This window comes from Entelurus aequoreus, linkage group LG05 (genome assembly GCF_033978785.1).
Source record: "Entelurus aequoreus isolate RoL-2023_Sb linkage group LG05, RoL_Eaeq_v1.1, whole genome shotgun sequence".
NCBI classification, from domain to species: Eukaryota; Metazoa; Chordata; class Actinopteri; order Syngnathiformes; family Syngnathidae; genus Entelurus; species Entelurus aequoreus.
The window spans coordinates 4,716,466-4,732,462 of NC_084735.1; the positions used below are offsets into that span (position 1 = coordinate 4,716,466).

A 15,997-nucleotide genomic window follows, 5' to 3' on the forward strand; every position below is an offset into this window, starting at 1 on the left:
TTCACTTCAACTTCACACGCGGTTCCTTCACGAATTGCCTCTTCTAGTTATTGATATTTTAATGACCCATGGAAAATACGGAGCATGAGAAAAATATATTTTATTTGAAATTTCCTCTGATTCTAGTCCCTCAGCTATCAAGGCAGAACGGAAATGGCAACACGAGCATGGAAAACACCCAAATAATGTCAACAAAATAGTAAAATCCCATTGAACAATTAACCATAAGATGTACAAATCATGAATATGTAAAACAATGCTTCATAAAGTGTAAGACAATAGTGCAAAGTGTGAACATGTAAACATAGAAACACCTGAGAACTATTTTCTGCAGGTTTCGTGCCAGGAAGTTAGAGCTGTGCTCTAAAGGGTGAGTGGTGTGGTCTTTGCTGTTTTGGTGTGGACGAGCGCCTTGCATCATTTACAGACCACATTGGTCCCTTTACAAAAAAAATCAAACAACCTGTCCAGGTGACCTTTCCTCGTTGATCCACAATTTCTTCATTTGGACTTTCCCTTCTCACTCCATGCAAAGAGCCCACCGACTGTTAGCTGGTGTATCCTTAGAGTCCAGGGAAATGGTCAACCATGTTCCGTCTGACCCGCAGAGTGCTCGTCCTGCTTTACCAAGCCTCCTGCCAGCAGCCATGACGGAATTCTGGTTGATCTCCGCCCCGGGCGAGAAGACGTGTCAGCAGACGTGGGACAAGCTGATGGTGGCCACCACGCGCACCAACAACCTTTCCTCCAACAACAAGTTTAACATCCCTGACCTGAAGGTGACAGCAGCATCCCATAATGATCACGGTTGTCACGGCGCCATTTTGAAATGTTCAAAAAGTATTAATGCTGAAATATTTTATACAAGTTTTATTTAACAAACACATTCAAAATGATTTCCTAGGGTGGGCGGCTGCGGGACTTGTGGGACTCGAACAGCAACACAAGCATTATAAACAAAGTAAATAATAACATCAATAAGTACTGACGGAAGTGGATAATTACATATATCCATATTTAAGTGTTACTTCTTTAGTTTCGTGGTCGTATTGCAAAACAGCGCCATTTTGTTCTCTTTTGAGTCTTCAAAGTGTACGGTATGGTCTGGCCTTGATAGCTCTGGAATGCAGGGAGTAGAGATAACTCAGGGAGTAGCCATAACAACGAGGGTGGGAGCGAGGGACAGATGGAAGAACACAGCACTTCCGTGGGTTTGGGGGGGGAGATGGATCTTAGCTGCGCGAGTGAACGCTTCTGTACTGGATTGGTCTCACGTTTATTGTCAAAGCTTTGAAAATAAACCACAAAATACCAACTACTGCCTGGTGATCAATTTAAACTTCAGCTTATGTGCCATAAAAAGAACTTTGGAATGACCAGAAACTTAAATTCCCTGGAGGAACATCTGGTCAAACGCAACAATTTGGGGGCGTCGTCCGAGATGCTGGTCAAACGCAACAGTACACGTAAATGTGAACATTGTGCAAGATAGCACTTTATGGACATGAGAGGTAAACAAATAAAAAAACAATGTAAGAATTTTGCAAGGTGGCACCTGATGGCCATAAGACATAACTGCACTTTTTCTCCATATAGATACAAATAGTGTTCATGTATGAAATCTAGGGCTGCCAATCATGGCCAAAGTAATAATTAAGATTATTGTTATCAATATTGAAATCATGATTACCAGGGGTGTAACGGTACGTGTATTTGTATTGAACCGTTTCGGTACGGGGGTTTCGGTTCAGTTCAGAGGTGTACCGAACGAGTTTGCACACGGACATATTAAGTAGCCGCCTCCGCTTCCTTCTGCCTCTGTCTCTGTCAGTCCTCTACACAACACCCAGCATAGTCACACCCACACAACCATCTGATTGGCTGTTACTGCTCTGTTTGTAACCAATCAGCTGCGGTAACAGCCAATCAGCAGTGCGTATTCAGAGCGCATGTAGTCAGTGCTTAGCGTTTAGCAGGTAAGCATCAGGCAGCGGACTCTCCCCAAATGATAATAAACACCTCCCGGTCAACTACTAGTACCATCACTAGGGATGATGTTTGATAAGAAATGATCGAGTTCGAGCCCATTATCGAATCCTCTTATCGAACCGATTCCTTATCGATTCTCTTATCGAATCCAGATAGGTTGTTGTATATGGAAAAAAACACAATATTTTTATTTATTTTTATTTTTATTTTTATTTATTTTTTATTTTTTTTTTTTTTTTATTTTTTTTTTTTACACAATATTTATTTTAACAAAAGCTCACTTTTATTTTATAAGAAAAAAAATAAAGTAAAATAAATAAAAAAATATTGACTGTCATCCCCCTAAAAAAAAAAAAATATTGACTGTTGTTACCCAAAGTATATTAAGTGAGATTTTTCAGAAAAACAAATATATACAGTAACACAAAAACAACCTGTCTCTGTGATCACTATAGGTGAATAGCCATGCCTTGAGGCGTTTTTTCCGGTCCATTATTTTTTGCTGCTTGTGTGACATCACAGGAAATGACGTAGCTCAGTCTAATGACTGAGCTACGTCATTTCCTGTGATGTCCCACAGGGCATTTCTTATGGGACGGGATTCGTTCCCAGGGATTCGAATAAAGAACCAATTCTTTTTCTTTACTATAGTGGTCTCGATAACGGGAACCGGTCCTCAAAAAGGGATTCGAGTCCATGGAATCGGTTCTTTTCTTATCAAACGGTTCTTTCCTTATCGAACAACCGGGAGAACCGGTTTCGAACATCATCCCTAAACATCACTATGAGCCCGTTGACCTTCTAGAAATATAAAAGGCAGCTCAGCTCGCTCGCAGTCCTGGCTTGAGGTGAAGGCTAATTCGCTTTTAGCGTAACGTCAGCTCATTTTGCGGTGTGTGTGTGTTACGGACAGCAAAGCCCCTGTCTGTCTGTTATTTCACTTGACCACGTTCACCTGCTGCATGTTTCCTCACATCGTTAACTCTCAGTCACAGCAGCTGATGGACGCTGTATTGAGAAAATAAAAGCAACATCAAATAGTTTTCTCCTCGGCTGTATACTTGTAGTGTGGGGACAATATTGTCAACACCTGTCTCCATCTAAACATAGCAGTGTCTCTTAAACGCACGGCGAGACTTGAAGTTAAATCAAGTGCTCGGCTCTGTTTACTCCGAGGGGAAATCTCCGTAGCAAAGTCTGTGTAGTTAGTCCGCCATGATTTTCAAGCCAGATGGCGCTGGTGTGCATGCGCCAGTGCTGCTGAGACTTGGTTTCCAGGAAGTAAGCAGTCTTGCTTAAAGTGCATTAATAAATGACGTTTTTTTCGGGAGTTCAAAATTTAAACGGTATTACTAACCGTGGGGAATTGTACTGTGGTTTATCATTATAGCGTGACATCCCTAGCTCACAGCATGGTGGTAATGTTTATTATCTGCTGCTGTCTCTTCCAGGTGGGCACGCTGGACGTCTTGGTGGGCTTGTCTGATGAGCTGGCCAAGTTGGACACCTTTGTGGAGAGGTCTGCTTTATTCCATACATCACATGTACTTGAACATTTTCACATGTACTTTCAAATGTTCACATGTACGTTCATATGTTCACATGTACTTTAACATTTTCACATGTACTTTAAAACAGTGGTCCCCAACCTTTTTGTAGCTGCGGACCAGTCAACGCTTGAAAATTTGCCCCACGGACCGGTGGGGGGGTGTATTTAAAAAAAAATTTTTTTTTTAATTTTATTTTATTTTATTTTTTTTAACATAAATAAATACAATCATGTGTGCTTACGGACTGTATCCCTGCAGGCTGTATTGATCTATATTGATATAGAATGTATATATTGTGTTTTTTATGTTGATTGTGCGGCCCGGTACCAATCGGTCCGCGGACCGGTACCGGGCCGCACAAGAATTAAATTTTTTTTTTTTTTTTTAATTTTTTTTTAAAATGAAATCAACATAAAAAACACAATATATACATTCTATATCAATATAGATCAATACAGCCTGCAGGGATACAGTCCGTAAGCACACATGATTGTATTTATTTATGTTAAAACAATTTTTAAAAAAATAAATTTTTTTTAATTTTTTTTAAATACACCCCCCCACCGGTCCGTGGGGCAAATTTTCAAGCGTTGACTGGTCCGCAGCTACAAAAAGGTTGGGGACCACTGTTTTAAAGTACATGTGAAAATGTTAAAGTACATGGTACCAATCGGTCCGCGGCCCGGTGGTTGGGGACCACTGCTTTAAAATGTTCACATGTACTTTAAAGACGTTCAAATGTAGTTTTAAATGTTCACATGTACTTTAAAATGTTCACACGTAGTTTAAAGATATTGTAATGTAGTTTAAAATGTTCACATGTACTTTCAAATGTTCACATGTACTTTAAAGATGTTCAAATGTAGTTTTAAATGTTCAAATGTGGTTTAAAGATGTTCAAAAGTAGTTTAAAGATATTGTAATGTAGTTTAAAATATTCAAATGTAGTTTAAAAATGTTCAAATGTAGTTCAAAGATGTTCAAATGTAGTTTTAAATGTTCAAATGTAGTTTAAATATGTTGTAATGTAGTTTAAAATGTTCAATTGTAGTTTAAAGATATTGTAATGTAGTTTAAAATGTTCAAATGTAGTTTAAAGATGTTCAAATGTAGTTTAAAGATATTCAAATGTAGTTTTAAATGTTCAAATGTAGTTTAAAGATGTTGTAATGTAGTTTAAAATGTTCAATTGTAGTTTAAAGATATTGTAATGTAGTTTAAAATGTTCAAATGTAGTTTAAAGATGTTCAAATGTAGTTTAAAGATATTGTAATGTAGTTTAAAATGTTCAAATGTAGTTTAAAGATGTTCAAATGTAGTTTAAAGATATTGTAATGTAGTTTAAAATGTTGAAATGTAGTTTAAAGATGTTCAAATGTACTTTAAAATGTTCACATGTACTTTAAAATGTTGAAATGTAGTTTAAAGATATTCAAATGTAGTTTTAAATGTTCAAATGTAGTTTAAAGATGTTCAAATGTAGTTTTAAATGTTCAAATGTAGTTTAAAGATATTCAAATGTAGTTTTAAATGTTCAAATGTAGTTTAAAGATGTTCAAATGTAGTTTAAAGATATTGTAATGTAGTTTAAAATGTTCAATTGTAGTTTAAATATATTGTAATGTAGTTTAAAATGATCGAATGTAGTTTAAAGATATTGTAATGTAGTTTAAAATGTTCAAATGTACTTTAAAGATGTTTGAATGTAGTTTAAAGATGTTTGAATATAGTTTAAGATGTTTGAATGTAGTTTAAAGATGTTTGAATATAGTTTAAAGGCCTACTGAAACCCACTACTACCGACCACGCAGTCTGATAGTTTATATATCAATGATGAAATCTTAACATTATAACACATGCCAATACGGCCGGGTTAACTTATAAAGTGACATTTTAAATTTGCCGCTAAACTTCCGGTTCGAAACGCCTCTGAGGATGACGTATGCGCGTGACGTAGCCCGACGAACACGGGTATGCCTTCCACATTGAAGCCGGTACGAAAAAGCTCTGTTTTCATTTCATAATTCCACAGTATTCTGGACATCTGTGTTCGTGAATCTGTTTCAATCATGTTCATTGCATTATGGAGAAGGAAGCCAAGCAAGCAAAGAAGAAAGTTGTCGGTGCGAAATGGACGTATTTTTCGAACGTAGTCAGCCACAACAGTACACAGCCGGCGCTTCTTTGTTTACATTCCCGAAAGATGCAGTCAAGATGGAAGAACTCGGATAACAGAGACTCTAACCAGGAGGACTTTTGATTTGGATACACAGACGCCTGTAGAGAACTGGGACAACACAGACTCTTACCAGGATTACTTTGATTTGGATGACAAAGACGCAGACGTGCTACTGTGAGTATGCAGCTTTGGCTTTTTTTTGCGTATGTACGTAACTTTTTTAAAATATATAAGCTTTATGAACCTTGGGTTAGGTGAACGGTCTTTTGGGCTGAGTGATTGTGTGTGTTGATCATGTGTTTGAATTGTATTGGCGTGTTCTATGGAGCTAGGAGCTAGCAGAGGAGCTAGGAGCTAGCATAACACGTACCGTACCGTAAGTGCGCGTCACGTACGTAACTTTTTAAAAATATATAAGCTTTATGAACCTTGGGTTAGGTGAACGGTCTTTTGGGCTGAGTGATTGTGTGTGTTGATCGGGTGTTTGAATTGTATTGGCGTGTTCTATGGAGCTAGGAGCTAGCAGAGGAGCTAGGAGCTAGCATAACAAACACGCAGGTGTTATTATGCAGGATTAATTTGTGGCATATTAAATATAAGCCTGGTTGTGTTGTGGCTAATAGAGTATATATATGTCTTGTGTTTATTTACTGTTGTAGTCATTCCCAGCTGAATATCAGGTACCGTGAGTATGCAGCCTTGGCTGCTAAACATTCGATAACTTGACCGTATGTGCGCGTCACGTACGTAACTTTTTAAAAATATATAAGCTTTATGAACCTTGGGTTAGGTAAACGGTCTTTTGGGCTGAGTGATTGTGTGTGTTGATCAGGTGTTTGAATTGTATTGGCGTGTTCTATGGAGCTAGGAGCTAGCAGAGGAGCTAGGAGCTAGCATAACAAACACGCAGGTGTTTTTATGCAGGATTAATTTGTGGCATATTAAATATAAGCCTGGTTGTGTTGTGGCTAATAGAGTATATATATGTCTTGTGTTTATTTACTGTTGTAGTCATTCCCAGCTGAATATCAGGTCACCCCCGGCTCTCACAGCATCTTCCCTATCTGAATAGCTTCAACTCCCCACTAGTCCTTCACTTGCACTTTACTCATCCACAAATCTTTCATCCTCGCTCAAATTAATGGGGAAATTGTCGCTTTCTCGGTCCGAATCTCTCTCACTTCATGCGGCCATCATTGTAAACAATAGGGAACTTTGCGTATATGTTCAACTGACTACGTCACGCTACTTCCGGTAGGTGCAAGCCTTTTTTTTATCAGATACCAAAAGTTGCAATCTTTATCGTCGTTGTTCTATACTAAATCCTTTCAGCAAAAATATGGCAATATCGCGAAATGATCAAGTATGACACATAGAATAGATCTGCTATCCCCGTTTAAATAAAAAAAATTCATTTCAGTAGGCCTTTAAGATGTTTGAATGTAGTTTAAAATGTTCAAATGTAGTTTAAAGATATTCAAATGTTTTTTAAAATGTTCAAATGTAGTTCAAAATGTTCAAAAGTAGTTTAAAGATATTGTAATGTAGATTAAAATGTTCAAATGTAGTTTAAAGATGTTCAAATGTAGTTTAAAGATATTGTAATGTAGTTTAAAATGTTCAAATGTAGTTTAAAGATGTTCAAATGTAGTTTAAAGATATTGTAATGTAGTTTAAAATGTTCAAATGTAGTTTAAAGATGTTCAAATGTAGTTTAAAAATGTTGAAATGTAGTTTAAAATGTTCAAATGTAGTTTGAAGATGTTCAAATGTAGTTTAAAGATGTTAGAATGTAGTTTAAAGATGTTCAAATGTAGTTTTAAATGTTCAAATGTAGTTTAAAATGTTCAAATGTACTTTAAATATGTTTGAATGTAGTTTAAAATGTTCAAATGTACTTTAGAGTGTCCGCCCTGAGATCGGTAGGTTGGAGTTCAAATCCCAGCCGAGTCATACCAAAGACTATAAAAATGGGACCCATAACCTCCCTGCTTGGCACTCAGCAACAAAGGGTTGGAGTTGGGGGTTAAATCACCAAAATGATTCCCGGGCGCGGCCACCGCTGCTGCCCACTGCTCCCCAAGGGGATGGGACAAATGCAGAGGACACATTTCACCACATCTAGTGTGTGTGTGACAATCATGGGTACTTTAATCTTTAATCTTAAATATGTTCGAATGTAGTTTAAAGATATTCAAATGTTTTTTAAAATGTTCAATTGTAGTTAAAAATGTTCAAATGTAGTTTAAAGATGTTCAAATGTAGTTTAAAGATGTTAGAATGTAGTTTAAAGATGTTAGAATGTAGTTTAAAGATGTTAGAATGTAGTTTAAAGATGTTAGAATGTAGTTTAAAAATGTTCAAATGTAGTTTAAAGATGTTAGAATGTAGTTTAAAGATGTTAGAATGTAGTTTAAAGATGTTAGAATGTAGTTTAAAGATGTTCAAATGTAGTTTAAAAATGTTTGAATGTAGTTTAAAGATGTTTGTAGTTTAGTCTGAGTGCTTTAGAATGATGTTGAAATTAGAGATTGATTGATTGAGACTTTTATTAGTTGGTTGCACAGTACACTATATATTTATTAGTAGATTGCACAGTACACTACATATTTATTAGTAGATTGCACAGTACACTACATATTTATTAGTAGATTGCACAGTACACTACATATTGGGATGGGGGTGTGTGTTGCTGAGTAGGAGTTGTTTCATTGTTGTAATACACTTGGCAGGAGGAGAGGGCGATAGAGAGCAGGAACAGAGAGAGAGAGAGAGCAGGTTGAGGTGAGGGCAGGACTTGCAGGTGTGTGTCCAATCATGGACAACATCCTGAGCACAGGACACCCCAGCGCTGCAAGGAGAGAAAGGGGGCGTGGCCCTTTGACACATGTGTAAATATTGTATGGAGATCAATACTGATATACTGTACGTCAATATGCCAAATATCACCGCCAATATTTGTGTTCTAGAATGATGTTCAAATGTGGTATATAAGCCACACCCACTACATTCTAGAAGAAAAACATTGTTTAGTTTGTGTGTTTTACAAAGATGTTTAAATGTAGTTTGTGTGTTTTACAATGATGTTTAAATGTAGTTTGTGTGTTTTACAATGATGTTTAAATGTAGTTTGTGTGTTTTACAATGTTTAAATGTAGTTTGTGTGTTTTACAATGTTTAAATGTAGTTTGTGTGTTTTACAATGATGTTTAAATGTAGTTTGTGTGTTTTACAATGATGTTTAAATGTAGTTTGTGTGTTTTACAATGTTTAAATGTAGTTTGTGTGTTTTACAATGATGTTTAAATGTAGTTTGTGTGTTTTACAATGATGTTTAAATGTATTTTGTGTGTTTTACAATGATGTTTAAATGTATTTTGTGTGTTTTACAATATTTAAATGTAGTTTGTGTGTTGTACAATGATGGTTAAATGTAGTTTGTGTGTTTTACAATGATGTTTAAATGTACTTTGTGTGTTTTACAATATTTAAATGTAGTTTGTGTGTTTTACAATGATGTTTAAATGTAGTTTGTGTGTTTTACAATATTTAAATGTAGTTTGTGTGTTTTACAATGATGTTTAAATGTAGTTTGTGTGTTTTACAATGATGTTTAAATGTACTTTGTGTGTTTTACAATGTTTAAATGTAGTTTGTGTGTTTTACAATGATGTTTAAATGTAGTTTGTGTGTTTTAGCGTGGTGAAGAAGGTGGCTCAGTACATGGCTGACGTTCTGGAGGACAGCCGAGACAAAGTCCAGGAGAACCTGCTGGCTAATGGACGTAAGAAGTGGCGGTGACATGTTCCTGAGTGTCACGCTGCTTGCACTCACCCCTGGTTGTGTCTGCAGTGGACCTGGTCACTTACATCTCCAGGTTCCAGTGGGACATGGCCAAGTATCCCATCAAGCAATCTCTGAAGAACATCTCGGAGATCATCTCCAAGGTTGGTAGCTACACAAAGGCGTGTTGAGCTGACTTGTAACGACCACGCTTTGCAGCAAGCCACCCAGATAGACAACGACCTGAAAGCCAGAGCTTCAGCCTACAACAACCTGAAGGGAAACCTGCAGAACCTGGAACGCAAGAACGCGTACGTCTCGCTCATTTCATTCACGAAAGGCTCGTTTGTGAAAGAGTTATTCATGAAAGTGTTGTTTGTGAAGGTGTTATTGGTGACTGGGGAGCATCAGTTGAGTAGACAACATGCAGTACTTGTGTGTTCCTGCAGGGGCAGCTTGTTGACCAGGAGTCTCGCTGACATTGTAAAGAAAGACGACTTCGTTTTGGACTCGGAGTACTTGGTGACCATGCTGGTGGTTGTCCCCAAGTAGGTAGACTACATTATTTACACCACCTTTCACCTGCTGTGACCGTGTCAAAGAACATTGTGGCGTCGGACCAGCTCTTCCTCCCAGGGAGTCTAAGTTACTGGTCAATATGCTGAGTAAGAAGGACCATCAAGACAGAATTGGAATATTTTCAAGTTTTACTGAAGCTTAATCAATACATTCATATCGGCTACTCTAGTTGATCTGGCATTCCGAGGGAAAAAAACAACTTCTTTTCACACAAATAAAACCCCCATCTCCCCCTCGCACCACTGATAAGAAACCAGGGGCTGTGTTGTATTTCACATTCCGGATGGTTTAAGACACTAAACCAGGGGTCCCCAAACTACGGCCCGCGGGCCGGATCTGGCCCCCCAGCATCCAAACATCCGGCCCACAGGAAGTCCCAAGTAAAAAAAATATATATATATATATTTTTTTAATTTTTATTTTTTTAAAAATCTTTCCTTTATAATCCATTTTCTACCGCTTGTTACTCTTCTATAAAGGAAAGATTAAAAAGAAAAAAAAAAAGAAATTTTTTTTTTTTCCTTTTTTTTTTTTTTTAAAATCTTTCCTTTATAATCCATTTTCTACGGCTTGTTACTCTTCTATAAAGGAAAGATTTAAAAAAAAAAAAAAAAGAATTATTTTTTTTAATTTTAATTTTTTATTTTTTTATAAATCTTTCCTTTATAATCCATGGTTTAAGACACTAAACCAGGATGGTTTAAGACACTAAACCAGGGGTCCCCAAACTACGGCCCGCGGGCCGGATCTGGCCCCCCAGCATCCAAAATCCGGCCCACAGGAAGTCCCAAGTAAAATGTTTTATTTTATTTTTTTATTTTTTTTAAATCTTTCCTTTATAATCCATTTTCTAACGCTTGTTACTCTTCTATAAAGGAAAGATTAAAAAAAAAAAAAAAAGATTTTTTTTTTTCCTTTTCTTTTTTTTTTTTTTTAAATCTTTCCTTTATAATCCATTTTCTACCGCTTGTTACTCTTCTATAAAGGAATTTTTTTTTTTTTTCTTTTTTAAAGGAATTTTTATTTTTTTTAATTTTTTTAAATAAATCTTTCCTTTATAATCCATGGTTTAAGACACTTAACCAGGGGTCCCCAAACTACGGCCCGCGGGCCGGATCTGGCCCCCCAGCATCCAACATCCGGCCCACAGGAAGTCCCAAGTAAAAAAAAAAAAAAAAAATTTTTTTTTTTAAATTTTTTTTTTTTTTAAAATCTTTCCTTTATAATCCATTTTCTACCGCTTGTTACTCTTCTATAAAGGAAAGATTTTTAAAAATTTTTTTTTTTTTTTTTTTTTTTTTTTTTTTTTTAATCTTTCCTTTATAATCCATTTTGTACGGCTTGTTACTCTTCTATAAAGGAAAGATTTAAAAAAAAAAAAAAAGAATTATTTTTTTTAATTTTAATTTTTTATTTTTTTATAAATCTTTCCTTTATAATCCATGGTTTAAGACACTAAACCAGGATGGTTTAAGACACTAAACCAGGGGTCCCCAAACTACGGCCCGCGGGCCGGATCTGGCCCCCTAGCATCCAAAATCCGGCCCACAGGAAGTCCCAAGTAAAAAATATTTTATTTTTTTTAAATTTATTTAAAAAAAAAAAATCTTTCCTTTATAATCCATTTTCTAACGCTTGTTACTCTTCTATTAAGGAAAGATTTAAAAAAATTTAAAAAAGGAATTTATTTTTTTTTCATTTATTTTTTTAAAAAAATCTTTCCTTTATAATCCATTTTCTACCGCTTGTTACTCTTCTATAAAGGAAAGATTTTAAAAAAAAAAAAAAAAAGGAAATTTTTTTTTTTTTTTTTTTTTTTAAATAAATCATTCCTTTATAATCCATGGTTTAAGACACTAAACCAGGATGGTTTAAGACACTAAACCAGGGGTCCCCAAACTACGGCCCGCGGGCCGGATCTGGCCCCCCAGCATCCAACATCCGGCCCACAGGAAGTCCCAAGTAAAAAAAAAAAAAAAAAAAGTTTTATTTTTTTATTTTTATTTTTTTTAAAATCTTTCCTTTATAATCCATTTTCTACCGCTTGTTACTCTTCTATAAAGGAAAGATAAAAAAAAAAAAAAGAATTATTTTTTTTAATTTTTATTTTTAATTTTTTTATAAATCTTTCCTTTATAATCCATGGTTTAAGACACTAAACCAGGATGGTTTAAGACACTAAACCAGGGGTCCCCAAACTACGGCCCGCGGGCCGGATCTGGCCCCCCAGCATCCAAAATCCGGCCCACAGGAAGTCCCAAGTAAAATTGTGTTTTTTTTTATTTTATTTATTCATTTTTTTTAAATCTTTCCTTTATAATCCATTTTCTAACGCTTGTTACTCTTCTATAAAGGAAAGATTTAAAAAATTTAAAAAAAGGAATTTTTTATTTTTTTTATCTTTCCTTTATAATCCATTTTCTACCGCTTGTTACTCTTCTATAAAGGAAATATTTTAAAAAAAATAAATAAATAAAAGGAATTTTTTTTTTTTTTTTTTTTTTAATAAATCTTTCCTTTATAATCCATTTTCTACCGCTTGTTACTCTTGGTGTCTCCTAGTCGCTCAGGCAAATCATATTGTCTAAAAATGAATTTATAAACTTGAAAATATTCCAATTCTGTCTTGGTGGTCCTTCTTACTCAGCATATATGTCATGGAAAGAATTTGGGATTGACCAGTAACTTAGATTCCCTGGGAGGAAGAGCTGGTCTGACGCAACAATTTTCACTACATTGTCAAAATATTTTTTTTTATTTTTATTTATTTTTTTTTATTTTTTTTATCTTTCCTTTATAATCCATTTTCTAACGCTTGTTACTCTTCTATAAAGGAAAGATTTAAAAAAAAAAAAAAAAGATTTTTTATTTTATTTTTTATTTAAAAAAAAAAATCTTTCCTTTATAATCCATTTTCTACCGCTTGTTACTCTTGGTGTCTCCTAGTCGCTCAGGCAAATCATATTGTCTAAAAATGAATTTATAAACTTGAAAATATTCCAATTCTGTCTTGGTGGTCCTTCTTACTCAGCATATATGTCATGGAAAGAACTTGGGATTGACCAGTAACTTAGATTCCCTGGGAGGAAGAGCTGGTCTGACGCAACAATTTTCACTACATTTTCAAAATATATATATATATTTTTTAAAATCTTTCCTTTATAATCCATTTTCTACGGCTTGTTACTCTTCTATAAAGGAAAGATTAAAAAAAAAAAAAGAATTATTTTTTTTAATTTTAATTATTTATTTTTTTATAAATCTTTCCTTTATAATCCATGGTTTAAGACACTAAACCAGGATGGTTTAAGACACTAAACCAGGATGGTTTAAGACACTAAACCAGGGGTCCCCAAACTACGGCCCGCGGGCCGGATCTGGCCCCCCAGCATCCAAAATCCGGCCCACCGGAAGTCCCAAGTAAAATTGTGTTTTTTTTAATTTTATTTATTCTTTTTTTTAAAATCTTTCCTTTATAATCCATTTTCTAACGCTTGTTACTCTTCTATAAAGGAAAGATTTAAAAAATTAAAAAAAAGGAATTTTTTTTTTTTCTTTTTAAAAAAAAAATCTTTCCTTTATAATCCATTTTCTAACGCTTGTTACTCTTCTATAAAGGAAATATTTTAAAAAAAATAAATAAATAAAAGGAATTTTTATTTATTTATTTTTTTTAATAAATCTTTCCTTTATAATCCATTTTCTACCGCTTGTTACTCTTGGTGTCTCCTAGTCGCTCAGGCAAATCATATTGTCTAAAAATGAATTTATAAACTTGAAAATATTCCAATTCTGTCTTGGTGGTCCTTCTTACTCAGCATATATGTCATGGAAAGAACTTGGGATTGACCAGTAACTTAGATTCCCTGGGAGGAAGAGCTGGTCTGACGCAACAATTTTCACTACATTCTCAAAATATATATATATATTTTTTTAATCTTTCCTTTATAATCCATTTTCTAACGCTTGTTACTCTTCTATAAAGGAAAGATTTAAAAAAAAAAAAAAAAAGATTTTTTTTTTTTCTTTTTTCTTTTCTTCTTTTTTAAAAATCTTTCCTTTATAATCCATTTTCTAACGCTTGTTACTCTTCTATAAAGGAAAGATTAAAAAAAAAAAAAAAGGAATTTTAATTTTTTAATTTTTTTTAAATTTTTTAAATCTTTCCTTTATAATCCATTTTCTACCGCTTGTTACTCTTCTATAAAGGAAAGATTTTTTTAAGGAAAAAAAAGGAATTTTTTTTATTTATTTTATTTTTTTTATAAATCTTTCCTTTATAATCCATTTTCTACCGCTTGTTACTCTTGGTGTCTCCTAGTCGCTCAGGAAAATCATATTGTCTAAAAATGAATTTTCCCATCGATAATGTGACAATGTTAAATGTTGATGAACATCAATGTTAATTGATGTTAAATGACAAAACGGATTATAAAGACAATGTGTATATATATATATATATATATATATATATATATATATATATATATATATATATATATATATATATATATATATATATATATATATATATATATATATATATATATATATATATATATATATATATATATATATATATAAATATATATAAATATATATATATATATATATATATATATATATAAATATATATATATATATAAATATATATATATATATAAATATATATAAATATATATATATATATATATATTTATATATATATATATTTATATATATATATATATATATATATATATATATATATATATATATATATATATATATATATATATATATATATATATATATATATATATATATATATATATACACAGCCTGGCCCCCGGCCAAATTTTTTTTAACCCAATGCGGCCCCCGAGTCAAAAAGTTTGGGGACCCCTGCACTAAACAGACAATCTGAAGACAAAGAGAGACTGGTAGAATACAGAAAGAAAAAGTACTAGCTGCTCAAACATGGCTATGTAAAAAGTAAGAACACTTAGACATATATCGGTAGGTTGGAGTTCAAATCCCAGCCGAGTCATACCAAAGACTATAAAAATGGGACCCATAACCTCCCTGCTTGGCACTCAGCAACAAAGGGTTGGAGTTGGGGGTTAAATCACCAAAATGATTCCCGGGCGCGGCGCCGCTGCTGCCCACTGCTCCCCAAGGGGATGGGACAAATGCAGAGGACAAATTTCACCACATCTAGTGTGTGTGTGACAATCATTGGTACTTTAATCTTAATCTTAAATATGCATCCTTCCACAACATCTGTGTTGAACGTAGTCCGTGAACGCATGCTGAGTCGTCACAAAGCTGCTGTATTAGATGTGAGAGCTATCACTCCCAACTGTCGTTTATGTTCGTGACTGTCAGGTTTAAGCACCAAACTATCTTTTAAACAGAACAAGAAGCAAGAAGCAAGGAGACAGAGTTCAATTTTGCTCATGGGGAGAACGCATGGAGCTGCACGCTCAGTTACAGTCTCACCCTACACTCTGAGGCACAGCCCAGGCGCTCCCCTATTTATTCAGTTTAGGAGTTCCCTAGTTACATGCTGAGGCTGCTTCTAAAGGGAGGGGTCACACATCATGCTCAGTACGCACAATACGTGAGCAGGTTGGGTAATGTGTGTGTTGACTTTTTGTGTTTGTTTATTTGCACCATGAGTGTGGAAGGTTGTTTGGATTGGGCCATATATACAAATGCTGTGCCGCACTTCAAGGCCTTTAACCTGAATTACTAACAATGTTTATGAAATCATGGAAACCCTCATTAGTTATGTAGGTTTTGTGGAAGGATGCATATATGTTTAAGAGTTCTTTCTTTTTACATAGCCATGTTTGAGCAGCTAGTACTTTTCCTTTGTGTATTCTACCAGTCTCTCTTTGTCGTCAGATTGTCTGTTTAGTGTCTTAAACCATCA

The 15,997-nt window shown here is 34.4% G+C and overlaps 1 protein-coding gene across 1 annotated transcript in view; it reads left to right on the forward strand.

Annotated features, from left to right (window-relative positions):
• Positions 1–15,997, forward strand: part of LOC133649566 (V-type proton ATPase subunit C 1-A) — a 34,435-nt gene that overhangs the window by 7,461 nt on the left and 10,977 nt on the right. Inside the window, exons 2-7 of the mRNA XM_062046165.1 lie at positions 609–779; positions 3,441–3,508; positions 9,417–9,502; positions 9,571–9,665; positions 9,721–9,812; positions 9,951–10,049. Coding sequence (XP_061902149.1) covers positions 648–779; positions 3,441–3,508; positions 9,417–9,502; positions 9,571–9,665; positions 9,721–9,812; positions 9,951–10,049 — 572 coding nt within the window. The 5' untranslated portion in view covers positions 609–647. The remainder of the gene's footprint in view (positions 1–608; positions 780–3,440; positions 3,509–9,416; positions 9,503–9,570; positions 9,666–9,720; positions 9,813–9,950; positions 10,050–15,997) is intronic.